This window comes from Chondrus crispus, genomic scaffold (genome assembly GCF_000350225.1).
Source record: "Chondrus crispus Stackhouse genomic scaffold, scaffold_306, whole genome shotgun sequence".
In the NCBI taxonomy this organism is placed as follows: Eukaryota; Rhodophyta; class Florideophyceae; order Gigartinales; family Gigartinaceae; genus Chondrus; species Chondrus crispus.
The window spans coordinates 1-16,316 of NW_005179191.1; the positions used below are offsets into that span (position 1 = coordinate 1).

At 54.8% G+C, this 16,316-nt stretch overlaps 4 protein-coding genes; all 4 read right to left on the reverse strand.

The window, feature by feature from the left end:
• Window positions 1-4,275: 4,275 nt before the first annotated feature.
• CHC_T00005649001 (hypothetical protein) lies at window positions 4,276-4,557 on the reverse strand. The gene has a single exon (XM_005717193.1). It carries the CDS (start codon window positions 4,555-4,557, stop codon window positions 4,276-4,278), a length of 282 nt encoding a protein of 93 aa, XP_005717250.1.
• Window positions 4,558-8,205: 3,648 nt separating this feature from the next.
• On the reverse strand, window positions 8,206-8,349 carry CHC_T00005650001 (hypothetical protein). Its single transcript, XM_005717194.1, has one exon. The coding sequence runs from the start codon at window positions 8,347-8,349 to the stop codon at window positions 8,206-8,208; it is 144 nt and encodes a 47-aa protein (XP_005717251.1).
• A 4,097-nt stretch (window positions 8,350-12,446) lies between these two features.
• CHC_T00005651001 (hypothetical protein) lies at window positions 12,447-12,752 on the reverse strand. The gene has a single exon (XM_005717195.1). The coding sequence runs from the start codon at window positions 12,750-12,752 to the stop codon at window positions 12,447-12,449; it is 306 nt and encodes a 101-aa protein (XP_005717252.1).
• Window positions 12,753-14,580: 1,828 nt separating this feature from the next.
• CHC_T00005652001 (hypothetical protein) lies at window positions 14,581-15,579 on the reverse strand. XM_005717196.1 is given in 2 exon segments: window positions 14,581-14,952; window positions 14,953-15,579. The coding sequence occupies 1 exon segment, from the start codon at window positions 15,577-15,579 to the stop codon at window positions 14,953-14,955; it is 627 nt and encodes a 208-aa protein (XP_005717253.1). The 3' UTR covers window positions 14,581-14,952.
• Window positions 15,580-16,316: the final 737 nt, after the last annotated feature.

Genomic DNA, 16,316 nt, shown 5'->3' on the forward strand with positions numbered 1-16,316 from the left:
CTCTTCCCTCCCCCTCCCCCGTCCCTTTCCCCTCTCCGAACGCCCGTGTGCCGGCGCAGGTGTAAGGGAAAGGGAAAGGGAAAGGGAAAGGGAAAGGGAAAGGGAAAGGGAAAGGGAAAGGGAAAGGGAAAGGGAAAGGGAAAGGGAAAGGCGTGCGTGGCAAATCGGCGGCCTATCGTTTGTCGATGTGCGTGGCGACAGACGACAGGGCGAGTGAGTGAGATGAAATTGTGTCGGTCAAGCGTTCAATTTGGATGCATGTGGCGGGTGCAGCGGGGAGATGTGGGGACGTGACAGGCTGCCTCTGACTGGCAAGAGGATACAGTATAAGATGGAAAGGGCTGGGGCGTGGTGGCCCTGGAGGTTTGCAGGCAAGGAAAAGGTGGGGTTGGTTGTGGTCGACAATGAAAGGGGCGGTGGGGTCGAGATAGGAAAAGGTGGGGATGTCAGAGGTCGGCAATGAAAGGGGCGGTGGTGTCGTGAATGGATAGTGGGTAAGAGGTGGTCGGGGTCGGCACAGAAAGGGGGCGGAGGGCCGTGCAAGGAAGTGGTGGGGATGTCAGAGGTCGGCAGTGAAAGGGGTGAAGGAGCCGGGCAAGGAAAAGGTGGGGATGTCAGAGGCGGCAATGAAAGGGGTGATGGAGGCGTGCATTGGAAAGGAGGGGAAGGGCGGGGGTGGCACTGTGATGGGGAGGCGAGCCACATAGTTTAGATCAATCGTTTCATTTACAAGTCACAAGAAACAAGCAAAGTCACAAGGAACATACGGTAATGGAAGAAACAAACAAGAAACAAAGTCACAAGGAACATACAGTTATGGAAGAAACAAGAAACAAAGTCACAAGAAACATACGGCAATGGAATAAACAAGAAACAAAGTCGTGATCTTGACGTCCTGTTGAATGCACCGAGCCTGCGTCGAGTCACTCGATCAACTTTCGGTAAATCTATTCGTTCTACACATTCTGCTTTTTACATACTCGTTAGTTCTCTTTGTGAACGAGGTTAAACACGCTGCAAAAGCGCATGAGCTACATTTGGCTGAGAGTTTGTCTGAATGGAAAGTTCTTGCAAGATCATTATTGGCATGTGAAAAAGCTCCCATGTACCGTACGTCAACCCCATGAACTTTTTTCAACACCGCACGAACAACGCCTGCTCTTCTTTAAAATTTCCTGCAATATGCGCGAGTATGCGCGAGTATGCGCGAGTATGTTGAACCATGAATGTGTGGCATTCTAAATACAAGTATGTTGAACCATGAACGTGTGGCATTCTAAATACAGTACCTTCAATGGATGTGTGCACGTATGTTCATATTGTCTTGCACATCTCACGCCTCCCTCAATCTTGGCCCGTCATCTCCGTCCTCTGTGTGTAGCAAATAAAATACAACCTCACAACTCAAAATCCCACCAACACCAACAACAAAACTTTGTGAAGATTCGACACTGACGGCAGAATCTCGATTCACGTCTACCGACAGACGCATGCGGCCACGGCAAAGCACCGATGCACCCCTAAACCAGAAAACATGCATCCCACTCATTCTTGAAGATGTTGAAGATAATGAAGATGACGTTTTTCGAATCCCCATGCGCACACTGTCCGTCTTTCGTTCTGCGATGAATTGTGAATCGCGGCTCTCCAGAGCTGCATCGCAAACTGCGATTCACAATTCATCGTAGAACGATGCAGCTCTTCACTTGAATACAAACAAATAGACCGGATGTATCGGACTCTCTCTCTCCGGGATGCACCGCAAACCTCAACCAACCTCAGTTTTGCTCCAACTACCCTTTACCAACTGCTCGTTCGCTACGAATGCGAAAAGTTCGTAACAAGCTCTGTAGGTAAGCAACCTGAGAACCATTTTCTATGTCTAACTTATCTCTCCACTCCGAGGTGTATCCCGCCACCGAAGATCCGTCTCCAGTTCCGACCGTTACAGAGAGGACAGAGAGTCCTGCCTCTCAACGACACCTACCCCGCTCGCCCCCTTCCACCCGCAGCCGCCTCGCAAAAATTCGGCGCTCTCTCTCTACTGCCGTCGGTGGAGCCTGGCGCTTGGTCCGCAAAGCCGGCCGCCCGTTCCGCTGCACCTCCAAGCCTCCTGCTGAAACCACGAGCCTCACAAATGGCTCTAATAAGTCGGCGCTCGCTCCATCGGAGTGCGAGCAGGGTCCCATCCACTCGCTTCCGGCAACTGACATCACCGACGAGGAATCGGGTTCTAATGCGTCGGACGAGAGCTGGGAACACCGGGAGTGCGCGAACAGCTGCCTATTCGTTGGCGCGAGACAGCGCGAGGCCCTGGAGTTGAGTGGCAACATCGTGGAAGTCAGGCCTCCTCCTCGGCCGCAGTTCGATCGGAATCTGGGAAAGGAATTCTCCACAGTTACGAGTCCTGTATCAGAGGCAGACAAGGAGGACGGGCCTGGTGTTGGAAGCGGATTTCAGGTCTCTGAATTGTTCTCAGATGGGACTGAAGGCGGCGAGGAAGTCCAGAATACAAACGTGGCAGTAGTTCCACTTGAGCATGCGGGGCGCCTGGAGGACGCATTACCACGGCAGTTCTCCACACGCCCGCCCATGCCATGGAAGAAACCGGCAGAGTTGTTCACGGAGAGGCAGTTTGTAGCCAAAAAAGCGACTTTTGCCCAGGACACGAAGGTTGTCCACGACCTGGCGGTCGAAAAGGATACAGTTGCACCGCCGGAAGTGGAGGATGCCATACCTCTGCTGAGCCCCACGCACCCATTCATGACGTGGAAGAGACCGCCGGGAATGCGCACCACGTGGACGTTCCGTACCTACGGCAGGGAAGCGAAAGAGGACAGGACCGAGGCGACGGACAGGGAGGACGCGATAGAACCGCAGTTCATAGGGCGGCCGCAGAAGTGTGGGCGGAACGTGCAAAGTGAGGCGATGGGTGCTGAGGAAGATGAGATTACAACTCAGCCAGGAATTGCAAACATGAACAGGGGGGAAGACGACTACTCTACAGTGCTGTGGTCTGTTACGAGCCCAAACGAGCATATAACGGTGATAGAAACGGTTGTGATAGAAGAAATCATTTGATACCACAAAGTAGATAAAGAACAGGTTTGATTGTTGAATGCGCCCGTCCCTTTCGTCAGTTTTCCCGAGAAGAACGCAATTTCTCGATTGCATCTTCATGCAGTTGAGATCAAAGCTCGTGCAGTTCTGTACCCTTAGTACAGTATGACGTGGAATGGGATCATACTGTTGCACGCTTGTACTGTATGCTTGTATTGCATGCTTGGGTACTGTATGACTGTACGAGTTGGCGTGGGAGTACGGCGGCACGGGAAAGGCGGAGGCGATGGCCTGTTCGTTGTTGCGATGAAGGACTACTTCTGGTTTTAGCGTGGCGTGCTTTCGTGCTTGTTGACAATGGATGTCTGTGCGGCGCATCTAGAGAGGTGTATTCAAAGGCGAAGGCGTCCCTTGGTGAGCTGTTGCTTGTGTACGGGCTAGCCTCTCTTGCATTAATCGATGTGATGCAAGATCGATGCCTAGGTTTACCTGGGGTCGCGTGCCTATCTACCTTATGTAGGGATGCTAGTGATCCGTAGGCCGGCGGCGATCGTGGTGAGTTGATCGCTGTTGTACGTGTGCAACGTGTGTGCATATGGCTCTCATGACAATCGATTAGTGTTCCAATGTTTTGGTTGCTTAACCTGTGTGGTGTGTATTGGATTGAGGCGAGCGTTCAAGCAGAATAGTGACATTGGTGAAGCACACAGAACTTGTGCACAATGCGAGCGCATTGCCTTTGTTATCAATTCTTCGACTACGGCTGCGGGGGTGCTGCTGAAGAGGTGGTCGAAGGGGTGGTGGATCACGAAGAGCGGAGCTGGCCTGCAAGGAGACGGGGAGGCGGGGAGGGTGGTGCGGCTGTCGTCACCGGTGAGGCGCGGAGGTTCGGAGGTGGGGGCGCGGACGAGGACGGAGGAGTTCATGAAGACGCTGCTGAGGAGGGTGCGGGTTGGGAAGGGTGGATTCGGGAAGGGTGGATTCGGGAAGGGTGGATTCGGGAATACAGGTTGACGAAGGTGGTGGGGTACACGTGTACACGTTATCCACTGGCGCCGTTTGTGGATGGGCGATCACAAGACACTTGAGATGAATGCATGCCGCCGTCCCCCAACGGACTAGAACATTGTAGCGCGAAAAGCTCGTGCCTCTGTTTGCTTTCTCCGTCTCCCACTGCCCGCGACACCGAGCTCCCCCCCTCCCCCGAAGCCCGTCCTACCATTTCCTACATCGCCAGATGGGAGCCGCCTCACCAGTGACGTTTCGAACGTCACTGGTGAGGCAGCTCCCGTTGACAACCAAGAAGCGGTGCGACAGAGCGAAGCGCTGGCGATGATTGAAATGCTTATCGACGTCCGAGGATATTGAGAGATCCTCGGCCAGGGAACCGCCTATGCCGCAGCATAAGCCGGTTGGAAATGAGCACGATGAGCCCCTCCATGACAGGGCTTTCTGCCAGCACGCAACACAAGCTGATCTGCCGGAGAGGATCTGCATGTTTGTTTCAGGCGAATATGAAATACGCTTCGCTGAAAACAAGACTGCACTGCGTCCCCACGATTCCCCTCAGCCTCTGTCAGATGCGCTGCCGACGAGAGATGACGGGCCGAAAATCTACATGGCGTTAACGGAGGGAGAGAACCGGGACAGATGCTACAGAGGAGTCTAAAGCGGTATGTGTCAAGACAGGCAGCGAGCAAGCGACGGCGGTGAAAACGCTGCTTCGGAAGGCGGTGTCGCGGGGAGTTAGAGAAGACTGTAGAGCGTGAAAGAGGGGCAGCTTGGGGCGAAGACTTTTTGAGTGTCGAGATCGCGAAGGATTCGTTGGGAAATGTTTGTAACTGTTTGTTTGGGTACAGGGAAGCGCTTGCTGCTGATGCTGTTTGAGTGCGCAAAGCGAACCAAGGGTTCGGACGTCGACGACGACAGCAAGCAATGGGACCAAGGGAATTCGTGGCATTGTCGGAAAACTCCTGTGAATTGAGTTGTCCTTGCTTTGATGTCCCTGGCACCAGGCGCGCTGGAGCCTGTGCCGTTCCTTCCGGAGCTCGGGACGAGTGAAGACGAGTGATGCGGCTGCTCGCACGGGAGAGCGCCGCCAAGAGATGCAAAATGCAACAATTGTTTACTGGTGTTCGTCCTGGCCCCTCCTCTCTCTCCAGCTCTCGCAATTCGCTCTGTAGTTAGCTGACCATCGCATTGCGGAAAAGGGTGACTGACAGTGTCTCCATTCTACCTAAACTAACAGAAAGGCCACGACCTTTGATCTCCCAACTCGAAACATTCGGCCTGGGACTTCTGTAATGCCGTTTCTATTACAGCATACACCAAGTGCGTCCCATTCTTTTGACAGGCATCGACGTGGAATCGGAGGAAGCGGACTGCAAAGATAGCATGCAAAAATTGCATGCATTTAATTGGTTGAATCGCTTGAATCAAAGCGTATGGCGCCCAATGACGTCACTTTTGGAGAGGTCGGAAACCGGGATCGCGGGCGGAAGACACTCGGAATGGATGAGAATCACGTCTCGACGCCCAACGTGATACAATGCGTCGGATGGCGGTGGGGTCACGGACAACGAGCGACATGCTGATGCTGGGTGGCAGCCACCCCTTTTCGTGCAGATTCCAGAGTTTACTTGTTTCGACCCTGTTTACTCCAGTGCTGGTGCTCGTCCATAGAAAACGACAAGCACAACTGTGCATGCTTCAAACCAGCAAACATGATCACATATCTGGGTCGTACAGTTCTGTCTTTTCTGTGTAAACAAGTGCGCTATTGTCAGGCGTGGCCAGGCTTGTGATCTACTCGTTTCTTCTCTTCTGGCCGAGGATAAACACACACACAACACACACCAAAGGCACATGAGCTACATTTGGATGAAAGGTTGTCTGACTGAGAAGTTCTTGCAAGATCGTAATTGGCATGTGAAAAAGCTGCCCATATACGTCGGAGCCATGAACTTTTTTCAATACCGCACGAACAACGCTTGCTCTTCTTTACAATTTCCTGTAATACGTGCGAGTATGTTGAACCATGAATGTGCGGCATTCTAAATACAGTACCTTCAATTGATGTGGGCACGTATGTTCATGTCAGGATCAACTCTCCGAAGAAAGGTCCCAGTTTGTAATTATATATATTGTCTTGCACATCTTACGCCTCCCTCCATCTTGGCCCGTCATCTCCGTCCTCTGTGTGTAGCAAATAAAATACAACCTCAAAACTCAAAATCCCACCAACACCAACAACAAAACTTGTGAAGATTCGACACTGACGGTAGAATCTCTATTCACGTCTACCGACAGACACATGCGACCACGGCAAAGCACCGATGCACCCCTAAACCAGAAAACATGCATCCCACTCATTCTTGAAGATGATGAAGATATTGAAGATGACGTTTTTCGAATCCCCATGCGCACACTGTCCGTCTTTCGTTCTGCGATGAATTGTGAATCGCAGCTCTCCAGAGCTGCATCGCAAACTGCGATTCACAATTCATCGTAGAACGATGCAGCTCTTCACTTGAATACAAACAAATAGACCCGGGTGTATCTAACTGCGCTCTCCCGGATGCACCGCAAACCTCAACCAACCTCAGTTTCGCTCCAACTACCCTTTACCAACTGCTCGTCCGCTACGAATGCGAAAAGTTCGTAACAAGCTCTGGAGGTAAGCAACCTGAGAACCATTTTCTATGTCTAACTTTTCTCCCCACTCCGAGGTGTCTCCCGCCACCGAAGATCCGTCTCCAGTTCCGACCGTTACAGAGAGGACAGAGAGTCCTGCCTCTCAACGACACCTACCCCGCTCGCCCCCTTCCACCCGCAGCCGCCTCGCAAAAATTCGGCGCTCTCTCTCTACTGCCGTCGGTGGAGCCTGGCGCTTGGTCCGCAAAGCCGGCCGCCCGTTCCGCTGCACCTCCAAGCCTCCTGTTGAAACCACGAGCCTCACAAAGGGCTCTAGCAAGTCGGCGCTCGCTCCATCAGATTACGAGCAGGGTCCCATCCGCTCGCTGTCGGTAATTGGCATCACCGACGAGCAATCGATTTCTGCCCCTCCCGGAATCAACAATCCGGAAAACCATCCCAGGAATCGATTTCCGCCCATCCCGACTATTCCTGTCAAAGCCCGCGCGGTCACGTTCGCCGTCGGCGAGCCCGCCGAGCGCTCCATCCCGTTCTTCGAGACCACATCTCCCACCCCCACCCCCGTCGGCTCCGGATCGCCTTCTGCACCCGTCGCCGTCGTCCGCGGCAAGCCCGAGTGGCAGAGAAGCGCCCCCACAGAAGACGCCGGCTCCCCGGTGTCGAACGCCACCGCAAATTCTGCGGAGAGGGCCCTCTCCTCAGCCACCTCTGAGCACGAGCTACCCACGCAGCCCGCCCTCAAGACCCTCTCGTCCATCCCGGGGCCGGCCCCCACGCCGGCACCGCTCAAGGAAGCCAATGCCAAAGTTCCCCCGCGCATGACTAGGGAGCATGCACTGAGCATCTCGGCGACAGACCGCCCGCGGCGCACCACAGCCGCTAGAGCCAAGAGTGTGTCCGTGCCGGAGAAGGCAGCCAAACAGGTGGAAAGGAAGAAGATCATTCGGAGGAGAAACGGGCAGCGCTGGATGGTGCCGCACATGGAGAGCATGGACATGCCAAGGCCGTTCACGCCGCCCGCTGGCACCGCGTTTGAACTCTTCTCGGGTAGAAGGGATCGCAATGAGGCTCGCACTTTGATCAGTGCGTGCGCGTATCTAGAATTAGAAGTGATGCGCATGCGCGGGCTGTTGGATGGGAAAGAGGGCAAGTGTTGCTGTGGTAACGCTGGTAACAAAGACGGCAACAAGGGATGTCAGTGCGCAATGCGAACCTTTTTAGAGCAAAGCTCACATCGGATGAAGGGAGTCCTCAAGATTTTGGAGGATCGGTACGACAGTATTGAGCAAGTTTACATCAAGAGTCGGGAGTATGCCGTGGCGATGGGGAGGTTTTACGAGGTGAGCTCACAGGTTATTAATAAGCTTGCAGCGGGGCATCATGAAGCTGCTAACCAGCACCGGGATGTTTAAGCACACATACCAAGAAGTGATGCTTCGCTCATCCCGGGAATGCCAACCTATGAGCCTGGCCCACCAGCACAGAAACGGTTCAGGATATGGCGTGGCCAATGCGCCGCTTTTTAGATGATTGACGATTGATGGCGTGCGGTGTGGAGAAGACATATATGGGATACGTGTGACATTGTACAGTGCTAGTAGATAAAGAACATGCTTGATTGTTTGATACGCTCATCCCCCTTCCCGTCTTTCCATTTTACGTTTCCCTGTCTTGACTGTTTGTACGCTTCGAGGGTATCTGGTGGTGAAGAAAGTGGTAGAGGCCTGGTTTTTGTTGATGATACCCCCTCTGCATGGCACAGTGATTGTGTGAAGCGTACTCAAGTAAATCAGAAACAGCAACCGAAATGCTGTCTGTAGACTGTCTACTTGCTGTCTATCTGCTGACTTATCTTTGTTATGTTTTGTATTGTTGCTCTGAGCACTCTATTACTCTACAGTATTAGATCTTGGCGTATCGGCTGCTCCATACAAACTTTTCATGATGCTGAACTCTACTGTGAGACGTAGGTACCATCTCTCTCTTCAGTATAACTGGTCTCTCTGAATACGATGATGAATAATCTCTAAAGGCGTTAGTAGAACAGTACCTTCTCCTAAACACGTGTATCATGTACACACGTGTGTCAAGGATACACGTGTACGTGGGACGTACACGCACACTACGTTGCAACCCCAACGCGCCACTGCGCTGAGCTCATCAAATTTCGGCGACATTATTCTGCCGACATCCCATCACTTGCGACTCTCTGCTACACGTGTACCCCTCCGCCACCTCTCCGCCATCTCCCCGCCCCCTCCCCGCTACCTCGGCAAACCGTTCTCTGCCCTCTTTCGATGCTCGTGTTGCTGCAACTGTTAGGACGGACAAGGGAAAGGGAAAGGCATGCGTGTCAAATCGTCGGCCTGTCATTTGTCGATATGGTGGCGACAGACGACGGGCCGAGCGCGTGACATGAAATTGCGGCTGTCAAGCGTTCAATTTGGATGCATGTGGCGGGTGCAGCGGGGAGAGGTGTCGGGGACAAGCTGTCTCGGATTCGCAAGAGGATATAAACTGAAATGGGCTGCGCACTGTCGGTTCTGGAGGTGTGCAGGCAAGAAAAAGGTGGGGTCGGTTGTGGTCGGCAATGAAAGGGGCGGTGGGGCCGAGATAGGAAATGGTGGGGATGTCAGAGGTCGGCAAGGAAAGGGGCGGTGGTGTCGTGAATGGATAGTGGGTAAGAGGTGGTCGGGGTCGGCACAGAAAGGGGGCGGAGGGCCGTGCAAGGAAGTGGTGGGGATGTCAGAGGTCGGCAGTGAAAGGGGTGAAGGAGCCGGGCAAGGAAAAGGTGGGGATGTCAGAGGCGGCAATGAAAGGGGTGATGGAGGCGTGCATTGGAAAGGAGGGGAAGGGCGGGGGTGGCACTGTGATGGGGAGGCGAGCCACATAGTTTAGATCAATCGTTTCATTTACAAGTCACAAGAAACAAGCAAAGTCACAAGGAACATACGGTAATGGAAGAAACAAACAAGAAACAAAGTCACAAGGAACATACAGTTATGGAAGAAACAAGAAACAAAGTCACAAGAAACATACAGCAATGGAATAAACAAGAAACAAAGTCGTGATCTTGACGTCCTGTTGAATGCACCGAGCCTACGTCGAGTCGCTCGATCAACTTTCGGTAAATCTATTGTTCCACACATTCAGCGTTTTACATTACTCGTTAGTTCTCTTTGTGAACGAGGTTAAACACGCTGCAAAAGCGCATCAACTACATTTGGATGAAAGGTTATCTGACCGAGAAGTTCTTGCAAGATCATTATTAGCATGTGAAAAAGCTGCCCATATACGTCGAATCCATGAACTTTTTTCAACACCGCACGAACAACGCCTGCTCTTCTTTACAATTTCCTGCAATATGTGCGAGTATCTTGAACCAGGAATGTGCGGTATTCTAAATACAGTACCTTCAATTGATGTGTGTCCGTATGTTCATCGTCAGGATTAACTCTCTGGAGAATGTTACAACTTCCTATAATATGTGCGGGTATCTTGAACGACGTTTGTGCAATGCTCTAAATGCAGTACCTTTAATTGATGTGTGTTCATAGGTTTATCTCACAACTGGTCCTACCCAGAACGATCCCACTTTGTGCTGATAGATAAGTTACATCTCGCGCATCTCTTACACAGCTCATTTCTACCTCTATTTTGGCCTGCAATCTCTGTCGTCTGTACCTCAAGGGGAGGAAAAAAACAGCCAGAACTTCCCACGAACAGCAAGAAAAACAGTTGAGGGACGGAGTCTGCAGTGACGGCGGCAGCACAGTTCACATTACAGACAAACGCCTACAGTCACCGAGGTATCGCTAGAACAGAATAAGGGAAACTCTGTGCTCCTCTTTCAATTAAGCTTGAATGATGACCTGTCTTTTGCTCACTGTCCGTCTTTCGCTCTACGGTGAAGTTCAACTCTCAATTCGGCTCTCAGGTTCAATGACGCTCTTCGCGCCCATAAAGCACACAGGCTTGATGCCCTTGACTGTCCCTTCCCCGGATGCACCGCCAACCTCGACCAACCTCAACCACCTGCACTTTACCAACTGCGTGCCGTCATTAACTCATCTGCCATCAGCGCGAAACGATCGTTACAAACACCAAACGTACGTACCTTGAAGCAGTTTCTCATGTCTAACCCTTCTTCTCACTCAGAAGTGTCCCCCGCCACTGCAGACCGGTCCTCAGCTCCGTCCCTCCCAGATAGCCCCGCATCTCAAACAGATTTGCCGCGCTCTAGGCCTACCATCCCCACCGCTATTGGAAAAGTCGGGCGCTCCCTCTCCACTGCCGTCAGCTGTGTTTGGCGCTCGATCCGCAATGCCGGTCACCCCTTCTGCCGCACCGCAAACCCCACAGTCCAGCGCTGCAGAAGTGGCTCTGCTAGTCCAGTGCTCACTCGCTCGTACTGCAGCCAGGGCCGCATCCGCCCGTTACCGTTCACAGATAGCACAGACAGCACAGACGTGGACTCGGTCTCCTGTTCGTCAGACGAGAGCTGGGACTTTCGGGAGAGCAAGAAATGTCGTCTCTGCTCCCAAGCGGGGCAGCGTGAAGCCCTGGCCTTGTACACTACTGTGGTCGAACTCAGCCCCCCATGTGGACCGCCGTCCAATACAGGCCTTTGCAAGGCCTTCTCTTCTGTGACGAGCCCGGCATCACAGAATTTCTCCGGGTATGGGACCGTTTTGGAGAGTGAAGATCAACATTCAGATCAACGTTCAGATCTACCCTCAGATGCGGCGATGGGCGGTGACGATGTCCAGACTCCACATCGGCCAGCTCCTTCAAATGTGTCTGGAGTGCAGCTGAAGGACCCCTTACTGCCGGTTTTCACAACGCGCCCCCCTATGTCTTGGCAGAAACCGTCCGCGCTACGCCTTGCGAGGCCATTTGTTGCCGAAGACATCGAAGACAGGATCGAGCCGAGTGGCGGAGTCGCTTGTACCTCCGCAGATACTGTCGCAGCTGTCAAGCATCGGGCAGCGAGACGAATTAGAGCCCCGCCACTTGAGCGGATGGATTGGAATGTGGTCGGACAGAGACGAAGTGGGGAGGCCGTGAAAACCTCCCCTAGAACTCCTGGCTCCGGCGCATTACCGAGACATGCGACGCAGCTACCTCTCGCGTCTCAGCTACCTCTCGCGTCTGGAGTTGCTACTCTTGTTTCGCCGCTCAGGGCCGGGCCGCTATTGGATGCGCATCGACGAAAGGCTTCCGAGGCTCCCCTTCTACGAAGTGGCGCTCCCCTCATCCCGGGAAGGCCAACCTATGAGCTTGCCCCACCAGCACGGAAACGGTTCAGGGTATGGCGGGGTCAACGCGCCGCGTTTAAAAGATTGATGATTGATGGCGCGCGGTGTGGAAAAGACATATGGGATACACATCACAATATGCTGTGATATTAGATAAAGAATATACTTGGTTGTTTGAACATGTAGTTGAAAGGCTGTCGGACTGAGAAATTCTTGCGAGGTTGATGTTGCAATGTGAAAAAGCTCACACACCTTTTGAATCCGTAAACTGTACTCAGTAGCACACGCAAAATCAGTCACTCTTCGTTCTATAGTCCTGCGATATGCTTGGGCATCTTGAATGATGCAGGCACCGCGTTCTCTCCTTCACTTGATGTGTGTGTGTTCGTTTGTTAATGTCAAGACCGATCCTATAGAGAATGATCCCAGTTTGTAGCGGGGGATGTATCGCATCTTACGTATCTCTGGCACATCTCACTCCGCTCTACACATTTTTCCCTGATCTCCGTAATCCGTGCCCCGGAGAAATAAAAACACCAACCCAAACTCTGGCGAAGAGTAAGAAAAAATGAAAGACAGAAACATGACGGCGAATACACACTGCGCATGACAAAGCTGTACAGTACATCCACCGAAGCAGCCCCAGAACAGACTTCTACCAACTCTCCTCTTGCAATCATGTTTGAGAGAAGACCTCTCTTTTGCTCCTCGTCCGTCTCTCCTTCTGCGATGAATATCGACTCTCACCTCGATTCTTAGAATAAAAGCAGCTCTCCACATAAATACAACAAATCATGCAGGGTATCCGACATCCTCAAATGCACCCTCGTCCTCAACCAACTTCATCTGTTCTCCAACCAAGTTTTCAAACTGCGCGTTGCAAGCAGCTCATCCACGACTTGCGCAAGATAATCACAACTCGCACCTGAAGCCCGTATTCTCTGACGAAAACCATGACAATCTCCTCTTTCAACTGGGACGTGCTCAAATCGAGCGAAGGCTGTCCGCTAGCCCGGGACCCCCCCTTCTACGCGCGTCCCCACGGCTACAAGCATCCGCGGTCTCTCTTCCGTCTACCGCGCGCCTTCCGAAAGCTCGGGCGCCAGCTTTCCACATCTGTGCGCTCTATTTGGGTCTCCTTCCTCCACGGCGGGCGCCCCTCCCGGCGGACGACCAAGCCCGGGGACTTCGACAGCGGGGCATTCAGCCCGGAGCTGGTGCGGTCGCAGTGCAGGCAGGGACGCATCTTCCCGTGGGCATTCTCGGACAGCAGCGCCGGCGACTCGGCGGCGTGCTCGGGTGATGAGAGCGCGGCGCGCGGGAGGGAAGGGCCCTGCAGACTGTGCTCGGTGGAGGAGCAGCAGGATGCGGTGGCGTTGTACGAGAAACTGATAGAACTTTTCCCACCTCCTCGGCAGCGGGGCTACCGAGGGATGGGGAAGGGGTCCTCTGCGGTGACGAGGGCGGTGGTGGAGAAGTGCACAAAGCATGGGACGGGGGAGGAGAGTGAAGATGAGGTGTTTGTTTGCGTGTCGGATGAGGAGATGAGCTCTGGGGAGCTGGAGACTCCTTGGGAGTTTGAGAGGCGGGATGAGGCGGGGGCGGCGGAGATGGGTCGGGGGGAGGGCGACAACAGCATAGCGCCTTGGTTTGCTACGTGGGCGAAACCGTGTTGGCAGAAAGGGTTGGGTGGGGCTGCTAGGGGTAGGAAGGGTTGAGAGAGTGGATACTGGGCAGTACTGGCCAAGAGGGCACGGGCAGAAACGGAGGAGGATGTAGCAGCTTGGTTGTCAAAGCAGGCGACAGAGTGTTGACGATAAGTATGTAGCAGAATAATAGCTGTAAAAACGAAGAAGTTTTGTTTGTTTGAATGTGGTGGTTTTCCTTTTCTCAAATCGGTATTCGTAGGCTTTACGGGGATTTTTCAGTGAAGAGGGCGGTGGAGGCAAAGTTGTGCAGTCGTAAGAGTAGCAGTCGCAATGAAAAGAATCGGCACGACCGGGGCATTCGGTCCCACGAACAGCCAGCACGAACATCACCAGAAACAAGCCGTACTCACAAACCGGAAGGAGCGGGGCTCAGTGCCATGAGCGGAGCAGTGTGATGGCAGTCGTGTTCCTGTCAACGAGGTACCCTTCGAAGGGTGCACGCAATGAACAAGTGCAGTATTCTATGAATAAACTACGTAGATGTCAGGTGGCGCAGCGGCTGCGCCACCTGACATCTACGTAGTTTATGCTGCGCCGCAGCCGTCGCCAAGTCTTACAGTGGAAATCGTCGCAACGTCCTTACAGTGATATTCCCGTCGGTAAACACACGAGAGCCACCGATACAGTTTTCGAGCGACGCTAAAACGCACATCCCCGGGAAACATTCGCCCTCCTGCAACCGCCTGACAGTACAGCCGAGCATTGTTGCCTCCCGCCAAATGGCGCATTATCGCGCTCAAACTGCCCCACCCCCCCCCCCCCCCCCCGAGACTCCCGTATCCGTGCGAGATGCCTAACATCGGACACGTCCTGCTCCTCAACATCTCGTGTGTGTGTATGCGTGTGGAAGGCCGGGAGGTGCGCGCGGCGCGCGCGCAATGTATGGCAAAAGTGGCGCGCAAGATAATATTCGAAGTTTACAGGGCGGGCATTCAACAAGACAAAAAAAGGCTCTTGATATATCACGAGACCACAACCTACAAGCACAACTAGCGACGTTGCATACGGCGCGGCAGCGGGGGATTGCGACTCTCAGCCCGGCTGCCGCCACGGCAGGCGGCGCGGTCCGGAAACGCTCGCGCCGCGAGCGCCCATTGAGCAAAAGGCCTCGACTGGCAGGAAAGAAGTGTGAGTGGGCGTGCGACAGGCACCACGGGCTAGTCTACTCCGAGCGCAACACGGCGCGCGAGGCGCTCATGGCCATATGGAGGGCCTTTTGCGGGAGCTCGTGGTAGCGGGCGTCGAACATGGTGAGGTGGACGGAGCCGAGGTCACGCTCCTGCCAGATGTGGGAGTAGACGGAGTTGACCTTCTCGATGCGGGAGGAGCATGCGACGGTCTCGCAGTACTGCTCGTAGCTGAGGGCGCGGCCGTCGACGCGGAGCATGTGGTGCTTGGTAGCGCACGGCACGGCGCGGTCGGCGGGGCAGAGCACGGACGCGATGGGGGCGTCCGCGTGCACGAAGTCGCGGCGCGAGTGGCCGATCGACAGCAGGTACGACTCGGACACGCACACGTCGTCGTCGTCCTCGGGGCTCTCCTCGGGGCTCATGTCTGGGCTCATTTCCGGGCTCATTTCCGGGCTCACGGACGGCTCCGCGGACGGGCTCGACCCGGGTTGGCGGTTCAGCACGGTCAGGTCGACGGCGGGGAACGCGCGGGCGGGGAGCGCCACGGCGGCGAAGAGGAGCGCGAGGACGGCGATGGTGGAGAACTTCATTGCGAGGTGTGGAGGGGGGGGGGGGAGGGGGGTTGGTAAACGGTGGGGGGGGCGGTGTGTCGTAGGCGTGGAAGGGTGGATTGGGAGGGGGGGTACGGAGGGAAGAGGGCGGGCTTTTATACAGCGGTTGGCGGCAAAGCGAGGGTCGGGGCGTGGGCGGTACGTGGAGCAGGTGCATCGCTGTGCGGGGGGTAGGATTTCGGTGACGCTGGCGGGGCCCGGCGTGGCGGGGAAGGGCGGCGTGCGGCGTGCGGGGGCATATTCCGGGCTCGTTTTTGGGGCCGAGAAAGCGGGGCAGCGCGACACCTCGTTTACAGCGCAGGGCGCGCTGTCGCGCGGGTGCGCGCCGCTTGCATTGTTGTCGCGCGCGCGGCCGTCCGTTGCGCCCGCGAGAAATCGCCCGCGCTGTGAGAGATCCCTACCTGCGCAACACCAGCTGGGCCCGTGGGGGGCAAAGTCGGGTCCGACTGTAGGGACCGCTATGATGAACACCTTCGCACGCGGTGCGCACCTCCGCGCTGGCGGCCCCCGCGTCGCAGAAAGGCTCGCGCGCTGACGTCACCAACCCCCCCCCCCCCCCCCCCCCCCCCCGCCCCGTTGCTCGTCGTGGCGCGGCGCGGCGCGAATGCGCGGCGGAAATCCGTGCGCCCGGGCCGAGAGGGACTCCCGCGCTGCTCTAGGCAACGCGCGCACCTCTGGAGCTGAGCTGCACGGTATATGTCCAACAGTACAGGCCCGGCATGTGCCGGGGCTGCCTTTCCGCAGGCGACGAGCTGTGCGATGGCCGCTGGTGGGATTGCATTGTAACTTCCGTACTGGGTCTCCTTCTACAGTGTGGTTCCGTGAACTCTGATACCCCCCGATCCCCGAGGGAGCGGGTGGCCGTCGGATACTTTATTGGGTCGCGACTACGGT

Bases quoted from the DNA above. Each gene is read 5' to 3' on its own strand.
- CHC_T00005652001 (XM_005717196.1), bottom strand. From the start codon at position 15,579: ATGCACCTGCTCCACGTACCGCCCACGCCCCGACCCTCGCTTTGCCGC.
- CHC_T00005650001 (XM_005717194.1), bottom strand. From the start codon at position 8,349: ATGAGCGTATCAAACAATCAAGCATGTTCTTTATCTACTAGCACTGTA.
- CHC_T00005649001 (XM_005717193.1), bottom strand. From the start codon at position 4,557: ATGCAGATCCTCTCCGGCAGATCAGCTTGTGTTGCGTGCTGGCAGAAA.
- CHC_T00005651001 (XM_005717195.1), bottom strand. From the start codon at position 12,752: ATGTGGAGAGCTGCTTTTATTCTAAGAATCGAGGTGAGAGTCGATATT.